Source organism: Anabrus simplex, chromosome 2, assembly GCF_040414725.1.
Source record: "Anabrus simplex isolate iqAnaSimp1 chromosome 2, ASM4041472v1, whole genome shotgun sequence".
Taxonomy (NCBI): Eukaryota; Metazoa; Arthropoda; class Insecta; order Orthoptera; family Tettigoniidae; genus Anabrus; species Anabrus simplex.
Window position 1 is genome coordinate 833,896,563 of NC_090266.1, and position 22,084 is coordinate 833,918,646.

The following is a 22,084-nucleotide window of genomic DNA, read 5'->3' on the forward strand; positions in this document are numbered from 1 at the left end:
ATTAATCAACAATTTCATTTATTTAATTTTTCAAGTAATTAAAAGCAAATGTAGTGCACTAATATCATTAATACCTTCTTCTCTAGTAGTTGTAGTAAATAATTTACTAATACCTCACTTTATTGCACAACCTCCCCCCCCCCCACCTTCTAAATGTTTAACAAGTCGACGCCTATGTACCTGCGACAATGTGAATATCAATCCAAATTTAATATAGTTATAAACATAACATTATAAACAATAGTTATAACAATTATACGAGTATAATCATATACAGTAGGCCTATATAAAATAATATAATAATCATAAGATACTAATTATGTTACTAAAAATTGACATTCTCAGAACTTAATATACTAGCATATCGGGAAGGTCTTCAGCCACTCACTAAGTGACGTTATCGACATCTTTCATATGTGTTCTTGCCACGGTACTGAACCAGCTTCTGAGCAGAAATAATCTTTTAACTTATCCCTTATGCAGAAAGCCTCTCTGGTCGAATTCCCACCACGAGGGGGCAAGTTTTAGAGCTGTGGATTGACAAACTCTTGGTTTGTGGAATCACTTCTTTCATTTATAAGCGTGAAAACACTGTCGTCATACTTTCTAATGAAATTGTGTAGCACACAAGTCGCTAGTATTATGTTATCAACGCTTTCCGGCTTTGATTGAATTCGTCTGTTGTAAATTCGAAATTTCTGGGTTAGAATACCGAAAGTGTTTTCAACTACCCTCCGAGCACGACTGAGTCGATAGTTGAATATTCGCTTTGTTCTGTCCAATTGTTGGCCTGGATACGGTCTCATAATATATGACTTTAAAGGGAATGCCTCGTCACCCACTATTACATGTGGTATTTCAACGGACGAACCTGGCAATTGTGTATATCCAGGAACTGATAAGGCACCTTGTTCAAAAGCTTTCCCAATATTCGAATGAGCCCAGACACCTCCATCGCTGTTCTTACCGTACGATCCAATGTCGACAGCAATGAAGTTATAGTTGGCATCTACAAGTGCTAATAAAACAACTGAAAATGTTTTCTTATAATTGAAATACTGGGAGCCACTGTTCGGCGGAGCCTGAATGACGACGTGTTTACCATCAACTGATCCCAAACAGTTCGGAAAATTCCAGCGTTCTTGGAAGTCTTTCACTGTGGCTTTCCACATTTCTTCTGTTGGATGAGGCATTACGTCATGTATCAGTGCTCTTATTATAGCTTCGCAAGTTTCTTTCACAATCTTGTGTACAGTGGAATGCCCAAGACGATAGCTGTAAGATATTGTTTTAAATGAATCTCCGGTTGCGAGGAATCTGAAACAAATACAAAAATACCTAATTTTATGAATTCACAATAAACTTATCATTATGAGTAAACACGAACTATTAAATACTTAATTATTAATTAAATTCGTACCTAATTTCAAAAGAGTAAATGCCTAAATAATTTATTTATTTTTCCAGGTGAAAGGTGCAAAGCAAGGTGGAACAACCTAAGAGATAATTATAAGAAGTGGCTGAAAAAACTGAGAACTAAAAGTGGGGAGGCAGCAAAAACTGTAAAACGCTACAGATTTGCGGATCAATTAAGTTTCTTGGATAAATACTTCAATGAAAGAGAAACTAAGGGAAACATCAATCTGTCCGCAGTTGACGATTTTGAAAGTGAAGACGAGGAAGAACATGATACTTCAAATACAGCAGAACAACCGCAATCCAAGCAGCAGCCTGTACCTCACGATGTAAACAACAAGGGTATATCTACAGGAAACATCAGTGATAAAACTGACTCCTCAACGTTTTCAACCCCTCGAAGGTATTGTAAGAAAAGGAAGCTACAGGATGAACCAACAGCATCGTCGATACTGATGAAATACATCATCGAAAAAAATTCTGCGCAGGGCTCAGCTATATCTAACCGGGCCAATGAACATCTACAACACCCCGTTGATGCTTTTTTATTTGGAATTTCGCCTATGTTGAAGTCACTGTCTCCATACTACTTGAGTTTAGCTAAATCAGAAATTTTCGCAACCGCACATAAATATGAAATGATGATGCTGACAGAGCAAAGTACCAGCTCGACAACAGCATCTGGTGAGAGGGCATTTCAACCCTTAGAGGCACTACCAGAAAATGCGACTACAGATACTCTCAGTTCTTCATCGTGTTCAACAGTCAACAACAATGAAGATAACCTACAACTTTATTGGCAGAAGTTTGGTGAAAAATCAACTCAGTAACATGACAGTTATTTCAACATCCAAAAACACTAATGATTTCAATTTTTTCCCTGCTGTTTTAAATACATATTTCTTAAATTCTTCCTCGTAAAGTTCACGGTATGATGTTTTACAAAATATTGTATTTTTGTTCATTTATGCTACTACAAAATTGTTGTCATGAACACGAATGTACTTACTTCATTTTCATTTTATTTTAATATTACTTAAGTCTACTTACCGCAGGCATACAGCCAGTCTTTCCATCGGTGTAATTGCAGGTCTCCAAAACGTGTCCTTTCTTGTAATTAAAGGCTCTACCTTCTTAAACAACTCACTGAATGTATTTCTGCTCATTCTGAAATATCCGTGAAATTTTACTTCGTCGTCCTTCAAGCACTTATATAGAGTAGAAAACTCTCCTTCCTTATCCCTGCGTTTCCATATAGGATGAACCCACTGTTTCTTCCTCTCTTTCTCCTCTTCATCCAAGATTATAGCTATCATTAACAGTTCATCATCACTAAGAAAACTCATCATGGAACACTTGATTGCTGGCTTATAACTGCACGGAACTGCACGGAACTGAAGTGTGAGAACAGACGTGAAATATTCATGTCGGAAAGGACGGATACGGAAACGGAGAGCGCCGTCACGTCCCGGAGATGTGTGAATCGACCTTTATTGTCCAGTTTTCTGACTTTATTGAACGCTGTAACGGTAGTAATTCCATGACGTAAGCTATCACATCTGCTGTCCTTACAGCATTTGTGTGCCACAGATTATAAAATACTGTGAAGAACGCGTTTTTATCAATTTCGATGTGATGAGACTATACAAAATGGCGGTGAATTGACATGTCTGCAATTGGTCCTAACCTATCGTGTTTTCTTCTCCTTCTTCTTAATCTCCTTACCCTCCAGGCTTGGTTTTCCCCTCGGACTCAGCGAGGGATCCCACCTCTACCGCCTCAAGGGCAGTGTCCTGGAGCTTCAGACTTTGGGTCGGGGATACAACTGGGGAGAATGACCAGTACCTCGCCCAAGCGGCCTCACCTGCTATGCTCAACAGGGGGCCTTGTGGAGGGATGGGAAGATTGGAAGGGGGCCGTGGCCTTAAGTTAGGTACCATCCCGGCATTTGCCTGGAGGAGAAGTGTGAAATCACGGAAAACCACTTCTAGGATGGCTGAGGTGGGAATCGAACCCACCTCTACTCAGTTGACCTCCCTAGGCTGAGTGGACCCCGTTCCGGCCCTCGTACCACTTTTCAAATTTCTTGGCAGAGCCGGGAATCGAACCCGGACCTCTAGGGGTGGCAGCTAATCACACTAACCCCTACACCACAGAGGCGGACTATCGCGTTTTCTATGAAATGTAATGTCGTATGGCTTTTAGTGCCGGGATATCCCAGAACGGGTTCGGCTCTGCAGGTGCAGGTCTTTCTATTTGACACCCGTAGGCGACCTGCGCGTTGTGATGAGGATGAAATGATGATAAAGACAACACATACACCCAGCCCCCGTGCCATTGGAATTAACCAATTAAGGTTATATTCCCGGATCGGGCAGGGAATCGAACCCGGGACCCTCTGAACCGAAGGCCAGTACGCTGACCGTTCAGCCAACGAGTGGGACGCGTTTTCTTTGATACTGAGACCACCGTTTCTGTCAAAAGAAAATGGCCTCTTGAACCAATCAGGTGCGCAATTCTCTACCGACAGCTAAATAAGTGGCTATGGTTTGTACAGTACAATAACATTTCGTAAAACTGACTAGAGTATTGAACTCCACTCTACATAAAATAGTAGTGTTTTTGAGATGAGCCTCACTTATCGCCTCTTGTACCCCTTTTAGCATTGCGCGCGGAACTCGATATCGGACTAACTGCACTTAAAATTGCTGTAAGATATTGTGCAAGGTAGGACTAAGAGATATTTAATTCTTAGCTGGTTGCATATGCATATACCCCCGGTATATTTCCAATATTTTCGTACACATGAATGAGCTGAACAGAAAAATACAAGAAGGATTTGTGAATAAATTGAATTTGTGATTACGGAGAACTGAAAATGGGTTGTTCGAGTTGTTCGGCAGTAGTTCAAGAAGTATTTTGGAGAATATGTTCAAGATTTCGATTGGATTCGTGATCTATTCATTGTGACTTCAAATCATCTTCAAATAATATTGAAGAAAAACTGGCGGATTTCTAAGCTTGTACACACTAAAAAAATCTCCAAATTAAAAGTAAATAAAATTGTTATAAAAGGATAAATCATTCAAGTCATTAAAGCCAAAAAATAATCTTAAAATAGGAGAAAAATAATATATCAAATAATTTGACGCTATAGGATTGATCTAATATCTAATTCTCTAAATACAGAAGCCACCCCTCATTTAATTAAACTTTATAATAAACCTAATCACCTAATTACCTTAATGTCGGTAAACTATTTATTTCTTACTTTAATTGTAATTGTAAAAGTCACAAACATCTTCCAGGGTCCTTTACGACAAAAATTTTAATGGCCAAACCTATTGACATTGACACTGACATTAAAACTTCTCGATGATCCTTTGGAAACGTTTCGTTGACAACAAGGAATGAATAACCAGGTACCTGCAGCATTGCAGTTTATCTGTTATTACCATTTTCGACCACATACTTGTGTGAAATACTGTATTCTCAACGTTAAGTGAGGTTAAAGTATCTGAGAGGGAGAGATTCAGATTCGTCAATAAAGAAATGAGGCTTGCACTGTCAACGATTCTGCCACTGATCAGTCGCCGGTGTGCAGCTTGCCAGGCGGAGGTATAGCACTGAAGATTTGATCAGAGTTATCAACTTGTTATAAAATTTGTACTTTCTTCTTCTTCTTCTACTTAATATGTTTACCCTCCAGGGTAGGTTTTTCCCTCGGACTCAGCGAGGGATCCCACCTCTACCGCCTTAAGGGCAGTGTCCTGGAGCTTCAGACTTTGGGTCGGTGGATACAACTGGGGAGAGTGACCAGTACATCGCCCAGGCGGCCTCACCTGCTATGCTGAACAGGGGCCTTGCGGAGGGATGGGAAGATTGGATGGTACAGGCAAGGAAGAGGGAAGGAAGCGACCGTGGCCTTAAGTTAGGTACCATCCCGGCATTTTCCTGGAGGAGAAGTGGGAGACCACTGAAAAACACTTCCAGGATGGCTGAGGTGGGAATCGAACCCACCTCTACTCAGTTGTCCTCCCGAGGCTGAGTGGACCCCGTTTCAGCCCTCGTACCACTTTTCAAATTTCGTGGCAGAGCTGGGAATCGAACCCGGACCTGCGGGGGTGGCAGCTAATCACGCTAACCACTACACCACAGAGGCGGACTTTGTACTTTCTGCAGTGAATAAATGTTCATGAATTGTAAATAAACGTATGGCTAGATTTCTGTTTAATAATAATAATAATAATAATAATAATAATAATAATAATAATAATAATAATAATAATAATAATAATAATAATAATAACCTAAGTCCGCCTCTGTGGTGTAGTGGTTAGCGTGATTAGCTGCCACCCCCGGAAGCCCGGGTTCGATTCCCGGCTCTGCCACGAAATTTGAAAAGTGGTACGAGGGCTGGAACGGGGTCCACTCAGCCTCGGTAGGTCAACTGAGTAGAAGTGGGTTCGATTCCCACCTCAGCCATCCTGGAAGTGGTTTTCCGTGGTTTCCCACTTCTCCTCCAGGCGAATGCCGGGATGGTACCTAACTTAAGGCCACGGCCGCTTCCTTCCCTCTTCCTTGCCTATCCCTTCCCATCCCTCCACAAGGCCCCTGTTCAGCATAGCAGGTAAGGCCGCCTGGGCGAGGTACTGGTCATTCTCCCCAGTTGTATCCCCCGACCAAGAGTCTGAAGCTCCAGGACACTGCCCTTGATGCGGTAGAGGTGGGATCCCTCGCTGAGTCAGAGGGAAAAGCCGACCCTGGAGGGTAAACATATGATGATGATGATGATGATGATGATGATGATGATAATAACCTAATAATAAGGAGTAAAAAGAAGCAGAATAGTTTCTTATTGACACATTATGTAATCACTGTAAGTGAATCATATGTTTTTGATGGGGATGGTGTATTGGTATGCCGTGTTGAGTCATCGATAATTTAGTATATGTTGTGCCGCAAGTAGAGAAAGGTCTCGTGCAACACTCAAGTAGATTTTTCAACATCTGTGACACATAAGGGAAAAGGTAATTTCTACCCATGGATCTGTAGGTGAACAAGTCGTGAAGAAATTTGACGCTGTCCTTCATAGAAATTTGTGTTATGCCATTTTGTCTCCTGCTAGATAGATTCTCAGCGGAGAAACGCGGAACCCCCCCAGGGGACATTCCTCCCACCCACATCCTTGTGCTGCAGGATGTATCTGTGACCTCAAACGATTTCAAGGAATAGTTTTCCGTGAATAAGAGAATACTTTCCAACCGTCGACGAAAATTATCTCCTGAAAACTTGAAAAGATCTTGCAGTGCATTGTATTTAGTGACTAGATTTTGCTATTTGCTTTACGTCGCACCGACACAGATAGGTCTTATGACGACGATTGTATAGGAAAGGCCTAGGAATGGCAAGGAAGCGGCCGTGGCCTTAATTAAGGTACAGCCCCAGCATTTGCCAGGTGTGAAAATGGGAAACCACGGAAAACCATCTTGAGGGCTGCCGACAGTGGGGCTCGGAACCACTATCTCCCGATTACTGAATACTGGCCGCACTTAAGGGACTGCATCTATCGAGCTCGGTAATGTCTAGATTAACATGAGAATCGCACCTAAAACAATGTGTAGTTTGTATGAAATTTATCTTAAAAATAAAACTATTTTTGAATAAATATCAATAAAGTTTAACCCTTGTGCAATTTTGATATTGCATGTTTAGTGCATACTTTGAGGATTTTTATTACATTTTTTCTGGAAGTATTTTAATGTTAATTTCTTTCTTAATCCGTTTACCCTCCATGTTGGTTTTTTCCTCGGACTCAGCGAGGGATCCCACCTGTACCGTCTCACGGGCAGTGTCCTGGAGCGCGAGATTTTGGGTCGGAGTAGAGGACCAGTACTTTGCCCGGGTGGCCTCACCTGCTATGCTGAACAGGGGCCTTTTAGTAGGATGGGACAATCGGAACCGATAGAAAAGGGGAAGGGAAGGAAGAGGCCGTGGCCCTAAAATAGGTACCCTCCCAGTATTTGCTAGGAGGAGAAGTTATTATTTTTCTTGGTGATTCAATAAAATGTATATGCCATTAGACCGAATAATAATAATAATAATAATAATAATAATAATAATAATAATAATAATAATAATAATAATAATAATAATAATAATAATAATAATAACAATTGTACCGGGGGTACACCTTCTCCGTCCTCTTAAACCGCGCACTTTCTATTACGTTATCTTCGTCTTGAAATTTGAACTAGTGAAATGCGAGATATCCGCCTCTGTGGTGTAGTGAGTAGTGTGATTAGCTGCCACCCCCGGAGGGCCGGGTTCGGTTCCCGGCTCTGCCACGAAATTTGAAAAGTGGTACGAGGGCTGGAACGGGGTCCATTAAGCCTCGGGATGTCAACTGAGTAGAAGTGGGTTCGATTCCCACCTCAGCCATCCTGGAAGTGGTTTTCCGTGGTTTCCCACTTCTCTTCCAGGCAAATGTCGGGATGGTACCTAACTTAAGGCCACAGCCGCTTCCTTCCCTCTTCCTTGTCTATCCCTTCCTATCTTCCCTTCCCCCACAAGGCCCCTGTTCAGCATAGCAGGTGAGGCCGCCAGGGCGAGGTACTGGTCATCCTCCCCAGTTTCATCCCCGACCCAATATCTCACGCTCCAGGACACTGCCCTTGAGGCGGTAGAGCTGGGATCCCTCGCTGAGTCCGAGATAAAAGCCAACCCTGGAGGGTAAGCAGATTAAGAAAGAAAGAAATGCAAGATACATGGACTTTCAACCATTAGATGTCTCTACCATCGGCATAAGTGCCCCCTCTGGCGGGATTAAGGATAATTAATTCTTAATGGAAAGTTAATTTTTACGGTTGGCAAACCTTAAGTTTTTGTACGTAGTTTATTTATGTATCAAAGTTGTCAACACCACTACTCCTTCCTTCTTCCTTAGTTATTAACCAATCGGAAACTTTTGGATTACTCACTCTAGGCAATTAAAATTGGGGGTGTGTAAAACAACCAGCCTATCTGTAAAGAGTTCTGGAAACTTCCCCTCGCAGATGCTATAAAAGCTGGGAGCTTTAGGGCCCTATTGTCATTTTCATCGCTCCGGTCTAGTGAGTGTGGTGGATTATTAGGGGACACGGGCTGCAGGGCGGCGTTCGGAAGGCCTAACTACTCAAGGTAATGGCAAAAATTTCTTACCATGTGATAGCTCCATGCAGATAGTGTTGTAACCAAGGTTGAAGTTTACAAAACACAACTTTTATTGCTTCACTTTATGATATTTACACAAATAACTGAAATTTATTTTGAAGCAAAAAGGAATATTGAATCTTGAGAAAAGTCTGTCTTTATACAATATGTACAGGTTTACAGTCTTTATATACACTTCTATCTTGAAAAGATAGTCTTTGTGAATTGACACGTTGATAGTCGAAAACTATCTGGCACACTAACATAAATGTCTTTGAGAGTCCTTGTTTGTTGAAGTGCCTGAATTCCTAAAAAGCAAGTTCAATTGATTGAAGAAATTTCCACCTAGCGAAACTAAGGGAGCTTGCATAACTTAGGGAATGAAAATGGCTTGTAAAAGAATTACGGAACATAGGCAGCGGAAACAGGTAAGGGAGCGGTGACCAGAGGTGAAACCTCGTACTGCCAGAAATTCAGTCCACCTGGTCGAAGCACATTTTCAAGAGGAGTAGCCTCCGTGCTCGACGTAGGGTGTATTCTGGAGCTGGACACCAGGGCAAGTGGGCAATTGAGCAGGCAGGGAGCTCCTATTTATAGTACACTCGATGGTCAGGCACGCGCACTGAGGGCTGCGCGTCGAAGCTAGCAGAATGATACACAGGCGCGCGTGCAGCTGGCTGACGGAGCGAGACGGGAGCGCCGGACATACAACACCCTCCCCTCCTAAATACGCCGGTACGGCGTGAAACGGCGGCGGCGCTGGCGGCGACTGCGATGCTGGGGCGGAGCTGCTGATTTCTCTGTTGTATTGTCCGGAGCTGGAACTGGGCGGAGTGGCGCTGTCTCGTCCTGAAAGGAACCCATTGTTATTAAATGATCTAAAGCGCGTTCAGCAATAGATTTATCTGGTTTAGCAATAGCATCAATAGCTGGACAGGGGCGGTAGCGCAGACGTATCTGGTCTTGATGGCGGCAGATACGTTTCTCCGTAGTCTGTATCTCGTATAGACGATGACCCAAAGATCTGCAGATGACTCCAGGTATCCATAGTGGGTTGGATTTGAATGTCCTGGTGTAGACCTTGTCGTTGAGGGAGAACTTCTTTGGTGAGGTCTTATGCTGGGCCGGAAGAGGCTGTAACAGAGAAAGTAAAGTTCTGTGAGGTCGTCCATGGAGCTTCTGTGCAGGAGTGATATTATCAGCGCCGGGTAGAGTTCTGTAGTTGTTTAAGAGTTGGAGCAAGGCTTGGTCTTTAGTTAAGCCTGAAGAGACAGCTTTCTTCATACTTCTTTTAAATGTTTGTACGAAGCGTTCAGCTTCACCATTAGATTGAGGGTGAAAAGGTGGTGCTAGTATATGACGAATGCCATTATGTGTACAAAAGTTCTGAAAAGCAGTAGCTGTAAATTGAGGTCCGTTGTCCGAAATGAGTACTTGCGGTAAACCTTCTGTAGTAAAGATTTTCTGGAGAGCACGAATGGTAGCTTCGGTTGTAGTAGTCGAATGCATATCCACTACATATGGAAAGTTTGACAGTGAATCGATGACTATTAACCACATGGAATTGAGGAAAGGACCTGCGAAATCGATGTGAACTCGTTCCCATGGAGTAGTAGCAGGAGGCCATGAAGCAAGATCAGAAGACGGGGCGTTCTGATTCGTTTGACATTGCTCACAATGACGTATTAGCTTTTCGATGGCGGCATCAATACCGGGCCAGTAGCAGTGTTGACGGGCGAGTTGCTTTGTTCTGGAAATACCCCAATGGCTTTGGTGTAATAATTCGAGAACTTGTTTCTGTAGGCTAAGTGGGATAACCACTCGGAAGATGGTGCCTGCTTCTAGTAATACAACTCCGGCACGAGTCGTGAGACGATGCTGCATACGATGATAAGGTGCCAGGTGGGCAGGAAGTGTGCTCTGAAGAGGCCAACCGTTGCGGATGTAAGTACGTACAGTAGCAAGTGTACTGTCCTTATCCGTAGCTCTAGCTATGCAGGTAGCATCAATAGGAAAACTGGATACAGTATCTTCAAGTTCTATGTCCAACTGAAGACATTCAGATTCTTGAGAATCGAAGGCAGTATCAGGACCAACGGGTAAGCGGGAGAGGGCATCAGCATTACAATGCTGGGATGTGGCTCGATATACAATCTGATAGGAATAATCAGAAAGGAACATGGACCATCTTTGAAGCTTTCGGAGGGAATTCTCTGGGATCTTATTACCAGGATGGAATAAGTGTACGAGAGGCTTATGATCGGTAATGATCAGGAAATGGTTGCCATAGAGATATTCATTGAAACGGCGAATACCAAAGATGATGGCTAAAGCTTCTTTCGCTATCTGTGAGTATCGACGTTGATGGTCATTAAGTGTTTTCGAAGCGAAGGCGATGGGGCGTTCTTGTCCATGACGATCCTTCTGGGAGAGAACGGCACCGACACCGTAGTCTGAAGCGTCAGTAGCTAGCGTGATGATCTTGTCGGGCTGAAAATGAGTGAGTTGTATAGCTTGAATTAAGGCGGTGTTGATTGTTTTCCATGCCTGTTGGCATTGCGGAGTCCACTGAAACTTAACACCTTTTTTACGTAGAGCGTTTAATGGAGCTGCCACTGTAGCGAAGCGTGGAATGAACTTATTGTAATAGTTCGCTTTGCCTATGAAGGACTGAAGCTGCTTGAGGTTCTGAGGTGCTGGCATGTTTACTATCGCTGAGACATTCTGTGTACTAGGACGAATTCCATTCTTATCAAGTATATGTCCTAGGTAGTGAACTTGAGGCTGAAAGAAGGTACATTTAGCGAGATTCGCTCGTAGGCCATTGTCTTTCAATTTCTGGAGAAGGAGGCGTAGATTGGTTAGATGTTCCTGATGATCTTTTCCAGTAACAATAATATCATCCAGGTAGTTAGCACAACCGGGAATGGAGGCGGTGAGTTGAGCCAAATAGCGCTGAAAAATAGCCGCTGAGGATGAAACACCGAATGGGAGCCGCTGGAGCTGGAGCAGTCCGAGAGGAGTGTTGAGTGTGAGAAATTTCTTAGATTCTTCGTCTAAAAGTAGCTGGAGATATGCTTCTTTAAGATCAACTCGAGAGAAGAATTGTCCACCAGAGAGACGACGGAATAAGTCTTCTGGACGTGGAATAGGAAAGATATCTGTGTCGAGTTGTGCGTTGACTGTAGATCGAAAATCGCCACAAAGTCGAACATTACCATCAGGTTTCTTGATTACCACGAGTGGAGTAGCCCATTGACTAGAAGTAACTGGTACAACAATTCCAGTTTGTATCCATCTTTCTAATTCGTTCGTGACCTGGTCTTGAAGTCCTAGGGGTACTGGACTTGAAGCGAGGCTTAGCTCCGGAGTTCAGCTGTATTGGAGCTGTATAGTCTTTGGCTGTTCCGAGCTGAGAGTCGAAGACTTCAGGAAACTGCGCTAGGAGAGCGGTAACGTCAGAAGTAGGATGCAATGTAGATACGACGTTAATGTTGTCATGTATCTGGAAACCAAATAAGTTAAATAGATCCATGCCCATGATGTTTGATGCAGTGTAGTTGTTAACTACGAGAAGAGGAATGGCCTTCTGAATTCCTTTATAACTAGCCTGAAGCTTGATTTGACCTTTGATGTCAATTTTCTTCTTGTTAAATGTCACGAGCTGGATGTCAGCTGGAGAGCATGAAGGTGAACCTAAGTCGTGGTAGGTAGTCAGGTTAATAATAGAGACAGGTGATCCTGTGTCTAATTGAAAATCGACAGATCGATCAGAGAATGAGAGAGGAATAATGATTTTGTGAGAATCCTTTGTGGGAAGAATAAGATTGATCTGATCAACTTCCATGTCTTGGCGGGGCTGTATATGCTTCCGGCGTGCTGCAGTAGTCTTAGCAGGGCGGAGCGAACTTTGACAGACAGTCTTAATGTGTCCAAGTTTATTACATCGTTCACAAGTAGCTTTGAAAAAACGACAGTCACGACGTTCATGATGCTTGAAACAACCTCGGCAGGAAGGCAGGAGTTTCGAGGTGCTCTTAGAATTGGGCTTCCGTGTAGCAGTACGAGAGGGAACCTGGCGAGAATGCTTGGTGGAGAGCGCCTTATCCGTACGGTTCACTGTAGCAGAGGACTTGCGGGCCTGAGGCGAGACTTGTGCAACTTCGTGTGGAGAAGCTATGGCTGCGGCAGTCTTGGTAGTAAGCTCATAAACCGTAGCAATACGCTGGACGTCTTCTAAAGAAGGGTTACTCTGCTTGACAGCGTCAAAACGTATTTTGTCTTCAGGAGTATGTAATATTATCATGTCCCGAATGAGAGAATCAGTGTAGGATGAACCACAACCGTCCTTGGAGCAGATGAACTGGCAGGGTTTAGCGAGACCACGCAATTCAGTTATCCATTCAGTATGTGTCTGATGGGGTTGCTTTCTGTTCTGAAAAAATTTATAGCGAGCAGCCACTATGTGAGGAGCTTGGGCATAGTGTTCCGTGAGACGGGCCAAGAGCTGCGTGAAGGGTACCTCAGATAAGTGTTCTTCCGGACTTAATTTACGTAGTAATTCACACGTAGCATTGCCAACCGAACTAAGAAATAGTGCGCGGCGGCGTTGATCATCTGTGACAGAATGGCAGATGAAATGCTGTTGCAAACGGGCTAAATAAACTGACCATTCTTCCTTAGCCGGATCAAAAGCAGAGAACGGAGGAATAGCTGATGGCTGTGTAGAGACAGAAATAGCTTGAATAGCCTGAATTAATGCTGCCTGTTGTTGTTGCATAAACTGTTGTTGTTGCTGCTGTAAGGCTTGGAAGACCGTAGCGAGTTGTTCCGCAGTAGCCATTGCGAGATGCGTGCAAGAAAGAGTAAGGTAAGCTGTGTGTCAGAACAGGTTGGAGTGTCGTTGTTGTTTAGCACGTCGCCGTAGAGTGGACAACTGGGCCTGTTGAATTGTAGTGTCGTGTGTACCTCGTCGCTATAGAGTTGGCGATTGGGGACGATGACGTGTAGTTTGTTGCTTTTTTACCTCGTCACTATAGAGTTGGCAACTGGGGTCGAAGAATTGTAGGTTGTTGCGTTTTTACCTCGTCGCCATAGAGTTGTGTTGTAACCAAGGTTGAAGTTTACAAAACACAACTTTTATTGCTTCACTTTATGATATTTACACAAATAACTGAAATTTATTTTGAAGCAAAAAGGAATATTGAATCTTGAGAAAAGTCTGTCTTTATACAATATGTACAGGTTTACAGTCTTTATATACACTTCTATCTTGAAAAGATAGTCTTTGTGAATTGACACGTTGATAGTCGAAAACTATCTGGCACACTAACATAAATGTCTTTGAGAGTCCTTGTTTGTTGAAGTGCCTGAATTCCTAAAAAGCAAGTTCAATTGATTGAAGAAATTTCCACCTAGCGAAACTAAGGGAGCTTGCATAACTTAGGGAATGAAAATGGCTTGTAAAAGAATTACGGAACATAGGCAGCGGAAACAGGTAAGGGAGCGGTGACCAGAGGTGAAACCTCGTACTGCCAGAAATTCAGTCCACCTGGTCGAAGCACATTTTCAAAAGGAGTAGCCTCCGTGCTCGACGTAGGGTGTATTCTGGAGCTGGACACCAGGGCAAGTGGGCAATTGAGCAGGCAGGGAGCTCCTATTTATAGTACACTCGATGGTCAGGCACGCGCACTGAGGGCTGCGCGTCGAAGCTAGCAGAATGATACACAGGCGCGCGTGCAGCTGGCTGACGGAGCGAGACGGGAGCGCCGGACATACAACAGATAGCTTGAGGGGAATGTTTCAAACTTCTTTAATTTTAAGGAAAGTCCTAATTTAAGCTTTAAATATAAATTTTGGGCAAGTCTGAGGACTCTGTTCAAATCCCTGCTGGGAAACATGTAAATTAAGGGAACAAAAGAACCCTCTGTTGATTTCCATTCAACTTGATATGGGGAGACAAAAATGTTCTAAACCTCTAAATTCTTAACTTTTTTTCTGCATTTAATATTTGTCGTTTAGTCACCCCTCCGAAGTATAGACTTAGCCTCTGCAAATTCGGGCCATTAGCTCATATAGGGTTTAAAGTGTTTTTCCTAAAAGGAGTGCAAATGTTTCGCCTCCTGGCCTTTTGTTATTGGCCGATGGTGTGAAAACATTTATTTTTACGTTAAGGCCATTTGGAATGGACACTCATTGCCCCTGTTTATTTGATAATCGTTTATAGACGATTGTGTAATAGGCTGTTGAGCAGAAATGATGGTAACCGCATTATTTGATGTGTATCATGCATAATTTTGAAAGAAACTTATGCCTCTGAGTGGCTGGATTATATTAACTTTTGGAGCTAAACCTGCTAGAGTGTAACCGTGAGTGAATGGAGCAAACGTGCTCATATAAAACAGTGTATTTGTTCAGAGCCTATATTATCCTGTTGATAATTCTCTTTAGTTATTGTAGCTGATTTTTGGACTTATAGTCCGCTGTTTTTATTAGAACTAACGAGCTCATTTGTTATTCTATTTAACTGTTATTTGTTCCAAATCTCAATCATATTTTAAAATCAAACACAAAAGGAAAGAAATAATATTTCAAAATTTAGTGCTGTAACTTATGCTCTAGTCATTTCCTTGTCTGCCCATTCATCCCGGCACTTCTTACACCTTTTCGTTCCACGATATTTCCGTAATAATAATAATAATAATAATAATAATAATAATAATAATAATAATAATAATAATAATAATAATAATAATAATAATAGGAATGTATACCTACCCCTTAATCCTCTTGGGGTCGGGGATGAGGTGAAATGAAACGATGAGGCATGTTTTCACGGCCATTCTCAGGACAGGCGACGGTGGTTTTCGAAGCCACTCGTCTCCTAAATGCAGAGCTTGTCTCCACAGCCATAGCGCGCGTTAGCACGTGCGGCCACACTGCTCGGTAATAGTGATAATGTGATTAATTTTACATCCCTCAACCTACGTTTTTGTGGTTTTTCGGAGACGTCGAAGTGCCGGAATTCTGTCCCGGGGAAGGTATTTTACGTGACGGTATATCTACAGACACGAGGCTGACGTATTTGAGCAACTTCAAATACCATCAGACTGAGCCGTAATCGAACACACCAACTTGAGCTCAGGACGCCAGCGCTCGACGATCTAAGCTACTCAGCCCGGCTAATATTATTTTCAAATAAACATTGTCATAATCTGACTTGGAATGAACAGGTAAGTAATGTACTAATCCCCTGAAGCGTCACAAGAATACGTTTCCTCAAAACCTTAAATTAAAATTGAGCCAAGCACTACTATTCCCAATTTTAGACTACTGTGATACGGTATTGGTCAATCTAAATGCTGAACAAGCTTTAAGACTTCAACGAGCCCAGAACTCATGCATACGACATGCATTCCAACTGCGACATGACGCTCATGTTACACCATATTTCAAAACATTGAAATGGCTACGCATATATGAACGAAGGAAATTTTTCACCTAATGGCACTTCTTTACCAAGTACTCTCAAAGAACACTCCTACTTACCTATCTTCTAAATTTCGTTTCCTTTCCTCATTCCATGAAATGAGTACCCGTTCTCAATCCCTACTTGAAATTCCACTAAAACGAACGAATTTCTACAATCATTCCTTTTTAGTTACCTCATCGAGACTCTGGAATACACTCCCAATGGATATTTGGCACGTTACTTCCCTTCGTAAAATCAAATCTGCCTGCCAAAAGTTTTTCCTGGGAACATAAAACCAAGTTGTGTGAGTCATTGTGTGTATGTTGTGTGAATGGGTTTTCATTTATCTATTATGCACTTTAAACATTATTATTATTATTATTATTATTATTATTATTATTATTATTATTATTATTATTATTATTATTCATCTTTATATTACTATTGTCACATTAATTGCCTTAGTGATTTGTAACCTAATCTTATTTAACTCTTCGTAGTATAATTTATTTGTAGAATTACTCTATCTGAGTTAGTTTACCTTTTTAAATTTTATTCTTTAAAGTGGTTAAGTGTAAGGGAGGGCCGTGAGCCATAACTCCGCCACAAATGTAAGTCAGGCATGAAAAAATAATGGCCACTTCAGATTTAGCAATTTCAAATTTATGGACTTTAATATTGACGAGATATTTGTTTGAACTACAAAAGTATACCGTCTTGACTCGTCGAGTTAACATTTTTCCCTTATAATAGGCTGATCAAGGAGAAATTTCCTCTAATTACCTTTGGATTTACTGCTTTCAATGAATAACGAGAATTTATGAAGTAGTTTGAAATAATAACTCCAAAACAGTGATTTCTCGTCGGCACCTCAAAATGTTTGCCATAAATTCTGGATTAAGGCAGCCATTTTACAGCATAAAACGCATTATTATTTCTGCTATATATTCTTGAAAAATCTACAAAATCATTTATTACTCTTTGCTCAATCTTCTCGTTTAAGGAGGGCTTTCTTTTCTTAATACCGAGCTCGATAGACGCAGTCGCTTAAGTGCGACCAGTATGCAGTATTCGGAAGAAAGTGGGTTCGAACCCCACTGTCGGCAGCACTGAAGATGGTTTTCCGTGCATTACCATTTTCACGGCAGGCAAATGCTAGGGCTGTACATTAATTAAGGCCACGGCAGCTTCCTTCCTACTCGCAGGCTGGTCCTTTCCTGTCTCATCGTCGCAATAAGACGTATCTTTGTCGGTGCGACGTAAATAACTATTTTAAAAAATCTTAACGGAGAAGGCACCATATTTTGCATAAAAGTAAAGTTTTGCCGTTTAATTCTAATAAAAAGTGTCTTCAGATTTATGTAGGCCTACATCTTACCAGTATGAAATTGGCTTTATACTTTCCACACCGAGAACACGTTTTCAGCGCAAGCCTTGAGCTCTAATGAGATATAAGCGAAGAGAAGTTAACTGAAAAGCCTGGGTGTGGTCGTAAAAAAGTTGCCCTCCTTTGGGACGCGTTTTACTGACAATAAAATCCTTTCTGTCTTGCTTCCTTCTTCAATAGCCCGTAGAAAATGGCATGGCCAGAGGAGAGTGGACGGTTATGAGTTCTGTTCACAGATAGTGTCCTTCACAAGCCCTTTGTGCGGTCCTCGTGGCGTGAGCAATCATTCACTGGCTTTCTTTTTTGTCAGTGTGTTCTAATAAAAACCACCTATATTCCACAACAAAATGTTTGCGGTTAAGTGCTCGATCTATGGCCTTTCTTGTACTTAATGATTATCACTTTAGATGAAGAAATATACCCTGCAATTGAGAAACATAAATTACTTTGTATCGAGAATCCAGCAATGAGAATGTATAAAGACCGACGATTGATGCACACTCGACGTAATTATCTGGGGAAAATTTTAAAACGTAGCAGATAGTTGATTGTTGACTTTTTGTGATCGAACGTGTCCAGTTCTTGCTTATGAACTCATACAGATTATTTACTTATTTAGCGTATGGCATTACAACCAATTCTTACAACGTAAGAAAAGAGAAAATGTTATAGATTAATACTCAATTATTTATAAATTGGAGATTCTCTGGAGTAACACTAGAAATCCAGAAATTTTCCGGAGCAGGAAGACAAAGAATATTTATCGACAATATGTTTGATGGTTTGTCTGGCATATCGTCTTTTTGAATGTTAGACTAAGGATTTTCCTGCACCGGGCGAGTTAGGGGCTCGCAGCTGTGAGCTTCCATCCGGGAGATAGTGGATTCGAACCTCACTGACGACAGCCCTAAAGATCGTTCTCCGTGGTTTCCCATTTTCACACCAGGAAAATGCTGGGGCTGTACCTTGATTAAGGTCACGGTCGCTTCCTTCCCACTCCTAGGCCTTCCTTATCCCATCATCGTCATAAGACCTATTGATTTTCCTGCACTTGTACGAGTCGTTAGTACATTGACCATGATTATTTTATAATTACGAATGAGATATTAAATGTATATCCGTGTTTAATATCAGCAGTCATCATTGAAGAATAATGTCCAATATTAAACAGTTAAATGGAATGATTTTTTTGTTTTTACTTCTGTCTCTAGTAGGGAGTGATAATTGTCAATAGGACCACGTGCTTACTGGGTGTGGAAATCCCGTCCGACAACCTGTGAGTGTGTGGCATCTGTCTCTAGCTGATTAAAAATGTAAACATAAAAGCTTTCTAGTCTGCGAAACACACAATTCCAATTTAAATATTACACCATAACATACCTGTAAAAAGAACACATTATCAAACAAGGAATAAATACACACTACAAGTTATTATTGACATTGAAAAGTACGACTTACCTTTAAAAAATCTAACTGATCAGGGGTTAAGGACGGACTATCCCAAAACAACAACAAAATAATAATAATAATAATAATAATAATAATAATAATAATAATAATAATAATAATAATAATAATCCGCCTTGCCGGGGTGAGTGGCTCAGACGGTTGGGGCACGGCCATCTGACCCCAGTTTGGCATGTTCGATCCTGGTTCGGTCCGGTGGTATTTGACGGTGCTCAAATAGGTCAGCTTCGTGTCGTAGATTTACTGTCACGTAAAAGAACTCCTCGGCACAAAATTTCCGCACTTCGGCGTCTCCGAAATCCGTAAAATTTGGTTAGTGGGACGTAAAGCCAAGAGTATTATTATTATTATTATTATTATTATTATTATTATTATTATTGTTATTATTATTATTATTAGCTGCCTGAACTATGTGATAAAGATGTGCTCGATTCATTCGAAAGACGGATATTCAATTCCCCGTCAGGATGTTAAGAAATTTATAAACGATATTTTGACTCCTCGAGGGAGTATAAGGCTCTGGGGTTCACTCAGCCTACACAAGAAGTAAATATCAACGTAATTCCTAGGATCAAAGCTGACTGGGGATAGAGCTAACCACTTTATCTGTAGAGCCGAAGTTGCGAATAGTGGATGCCATTACTATCCACTCCTACAGGGGCCTTCATGGCCTGGGCTGAAACGGCTTTGGATAATAATAATAAGAAGAAGAAGAAGAAGAAGAAGAAGAAGAAGAATATGAAGAGGAAGAAGAAGCACGAGTATTCGTTAAGCAAGTTTTTATGAATGAGCAAATCATAATAACATTGTTGTTCCATTCATGTCTACGCCTGTTAACGCAGAAATAATTAAGAACTATGGCCCTATTCCATTTCCTGGCCCTTTTCCTAATTTTCCTGGAGTTAACAGTTGCGTGGATTTGGCCCAGTTTTACGATCGCATGCCCTTCCTGAGGCTAATCATACATGAAGGGATGCATTCACTATTGAATGTTCCTGTTGTGGTTTGCAATGTGATAAGTTATGTGTAGATGAAGAAAAGTGTATTGGGACGAACACAAACTCGTTGTCTCCGAACTCGGGGAGTTAACAATTTAGAGTTTAAATCCACGGCCCGGCCGGTAACTGAACACTGGGCCCTCTGAACCGCTGACCATTCAACCAAGCATTCGGACTACTGTGGCCCCATTCGCAAAGAAAATTAAAAGGAAATGCAATAGAAACGTAAAAACTATATGCTGTCAATAGATCCGTTCACAATGGACCGCGTAAACAAAAATAACCGTGGAATTAAACCTTGACATAGAAGCTTACAAGGTGCAAGCTTTTACGTTTCAGTTTATGCGGAACATACCGAGCTCGATAGCTGCAGTCGCTTAAGTGCGGCCAGTATCCAGTAATCGGGAGATAGTGGGTTCGAGCCCCACTGTCGGCAGCCCTGAAGATGGTTTTCCGTGGTTTCCCATTTTCACACCAGGCAAATGCCGGGGCTGTACCTTAATTAAGGCCACGGCCGCTTCCCACCACTTCCTAAGCCTTTCCAATCCCATCGTCGCCATAAGACATATCTGTGTCGGTGCAACGTTAAGCGAATAGCAAAAAAAAAAAAAAAAAAAAAAAAATTGCGGAACATAAGAAATCAGCCAATCACATCGCAATATTGTTCAGATGTGTGTGATGGATGGCTGGTTGCCGTTTATCAGATTCTTGTCTGCTTGTATGTCAAAATAAACAGATCACACAAAGATACAGTGTTGAAAGCCAACGCCTGGACATCTATTGCAGGCGAATTACATTGTGAAAGAAAGTTTTAAAAAGATTCATTCATTCATTCATTCATTCATTCATTCATTCATTCATAATCTGCTTACCCTCCAGGGTTGGCTTTTCCCTCGGACTCAGCGAGGGATACCGCCTCAAGGGCAGTGTCCTGGAGCTTCAGACTCTGGGTCGGGGGATACAACTGGGGAGAATGACCAGTACCTTGCCCAGGCGGCCTCACCTGCTATGCTGAACAGAGGGGCCTTGCAGCGGGATGGGAAGATTGGAAGGGATAGACAAGGAAGAGGGAAGGAAGCGGCCGTGGCCTGAAGTTAGGTACCATCCCGGCATTTGCCTGGAGGAGAAGTGGGAAACCACGGAGAACCACTTCCAGGATGGCTGAGGAGGGAATCGAACCCACCTCTACTCAGTTGACCTCCCGAGGCTGAGTTGACCCCGTTCCAGCCCTCGTACCACTTTCAAATTTCGTGGCAGAGCCGGGAATCGAACCCGCACCTCCGGGAGTGGCAGCTAATCACACTAACCACTACACCACAGAGACGGACTAAAAAAAGGAGAAATAAAGAAGTCGTTTATGTTAATGTACGAGAACAAGGTATTTCGCTATCTGGCCACAAGCACCCATTTTCAATTATCTGTCACTTACAGAGTGCAAAGGTGTATTCTACCTGAAGGCAGGTCCGAACCTCCGCAGAGGTGTGCCTGAGCCGGAGTTTACGCACGGTAGGGTAGCCAGTTCGTTTCCGTTCCTGCATTCCCTTACCCTCCACCAACAGCGCGTGGTAACCCATCCAAATCTTGACCATGCTCAATGTTGCTTAACTTCAGATATCTCACGGGATCCGGTGTGTCAACACGGCTACGGCAGTTGGTTTATAGAGTACAGGTCTTCGCTTATTCCATTTTAACATTGGTAAATACGTTTGCGTCGTTCACTGTGAATGCCTATATATGAATAATTTGTCCGACTCCATGGCTAAATGGTTAGCGTGCTGGCCTCTGGTCACAGGGGACTCGGGTTCGATTCCCGGACGGGTCGGGAATTTTAACCATCATTGGTTAATTTCCCTGGCACGGGGGCTGGGTGTATGTGTTGTCTTAATCATCATTTCATCCTGATCACGACGCGCATGTCGCCTACGGGTGTCAAATCAGAAGATCTGCACATGGCGAGCCGAACCCGTCCTACGATCTCCCGGCACTCAAAGCCATATGCCAATGTATCCCATTTATGAATAATTTAATAATTTCAAGTTTTATGTTGCTATGTTAACGTTTAATTGTCATTGCGAGTGACCAAGTGAGTTAGCTACGCGGTTTGCGTCACGTAGCTGTTAGCTTGCATTCGGGAGATAGTGGGTTCGAACCAGG

The 22,084-nt window shown here is 42.2% G+C and overlaps 1 protein-coding gene across 1 annotated transcript; it reads right to left on the bottom strand.

Annotated features, from left to right (window-relative positions):
* Positions 1 to 524: 524 nt before the first annotated feature.
* Positions 525 to 21,519, bottom strand: LOC137498489 (uncharacterized). Its single transcript, XM_068226046.1, has 3 exons — positions 21,382 to 21,519; positions 2,467 to 2,771; positions 525 to 1,317 (listed from the first exon to the last, which is right to left on the bottom strand). The coding sequence occupies exons 1-3, from the start codon at positions 21,517 to 21,519 to the stop codon at positions 525 to 527; spliced, it is 1,236 nt and encodes a 411-aa protein (XP_068082147.1).
* Positions 21,520 to 22,084: the final 565 nt, after the last annotated feature.

Bases quoted from the DNA above. Each gene is read 5' to 3' on its own strand.
- LOC137498489 (XM_068226046.1), bottom strand. From the start codon at position 21,519: ATGGTCAAGATTTGGATGGGTTACCACGCGCTGTTGGTGGAGGGTAAG. The intron at 2,772-21,381 runs GTAGAATACACC...CCAGCAATCAAG, and splicing joins AGGTTCGGACCTGCCTTCAG to TGTTCCATGATGAGTTTTCT. The intron at 1,318-2,466 runs GTAAGTAGACTT...TATTTGTTTCAG, and splicing joins AGACTGGCTGTATGCCTGCG to ATTCCTCGCAACCGGAGATT.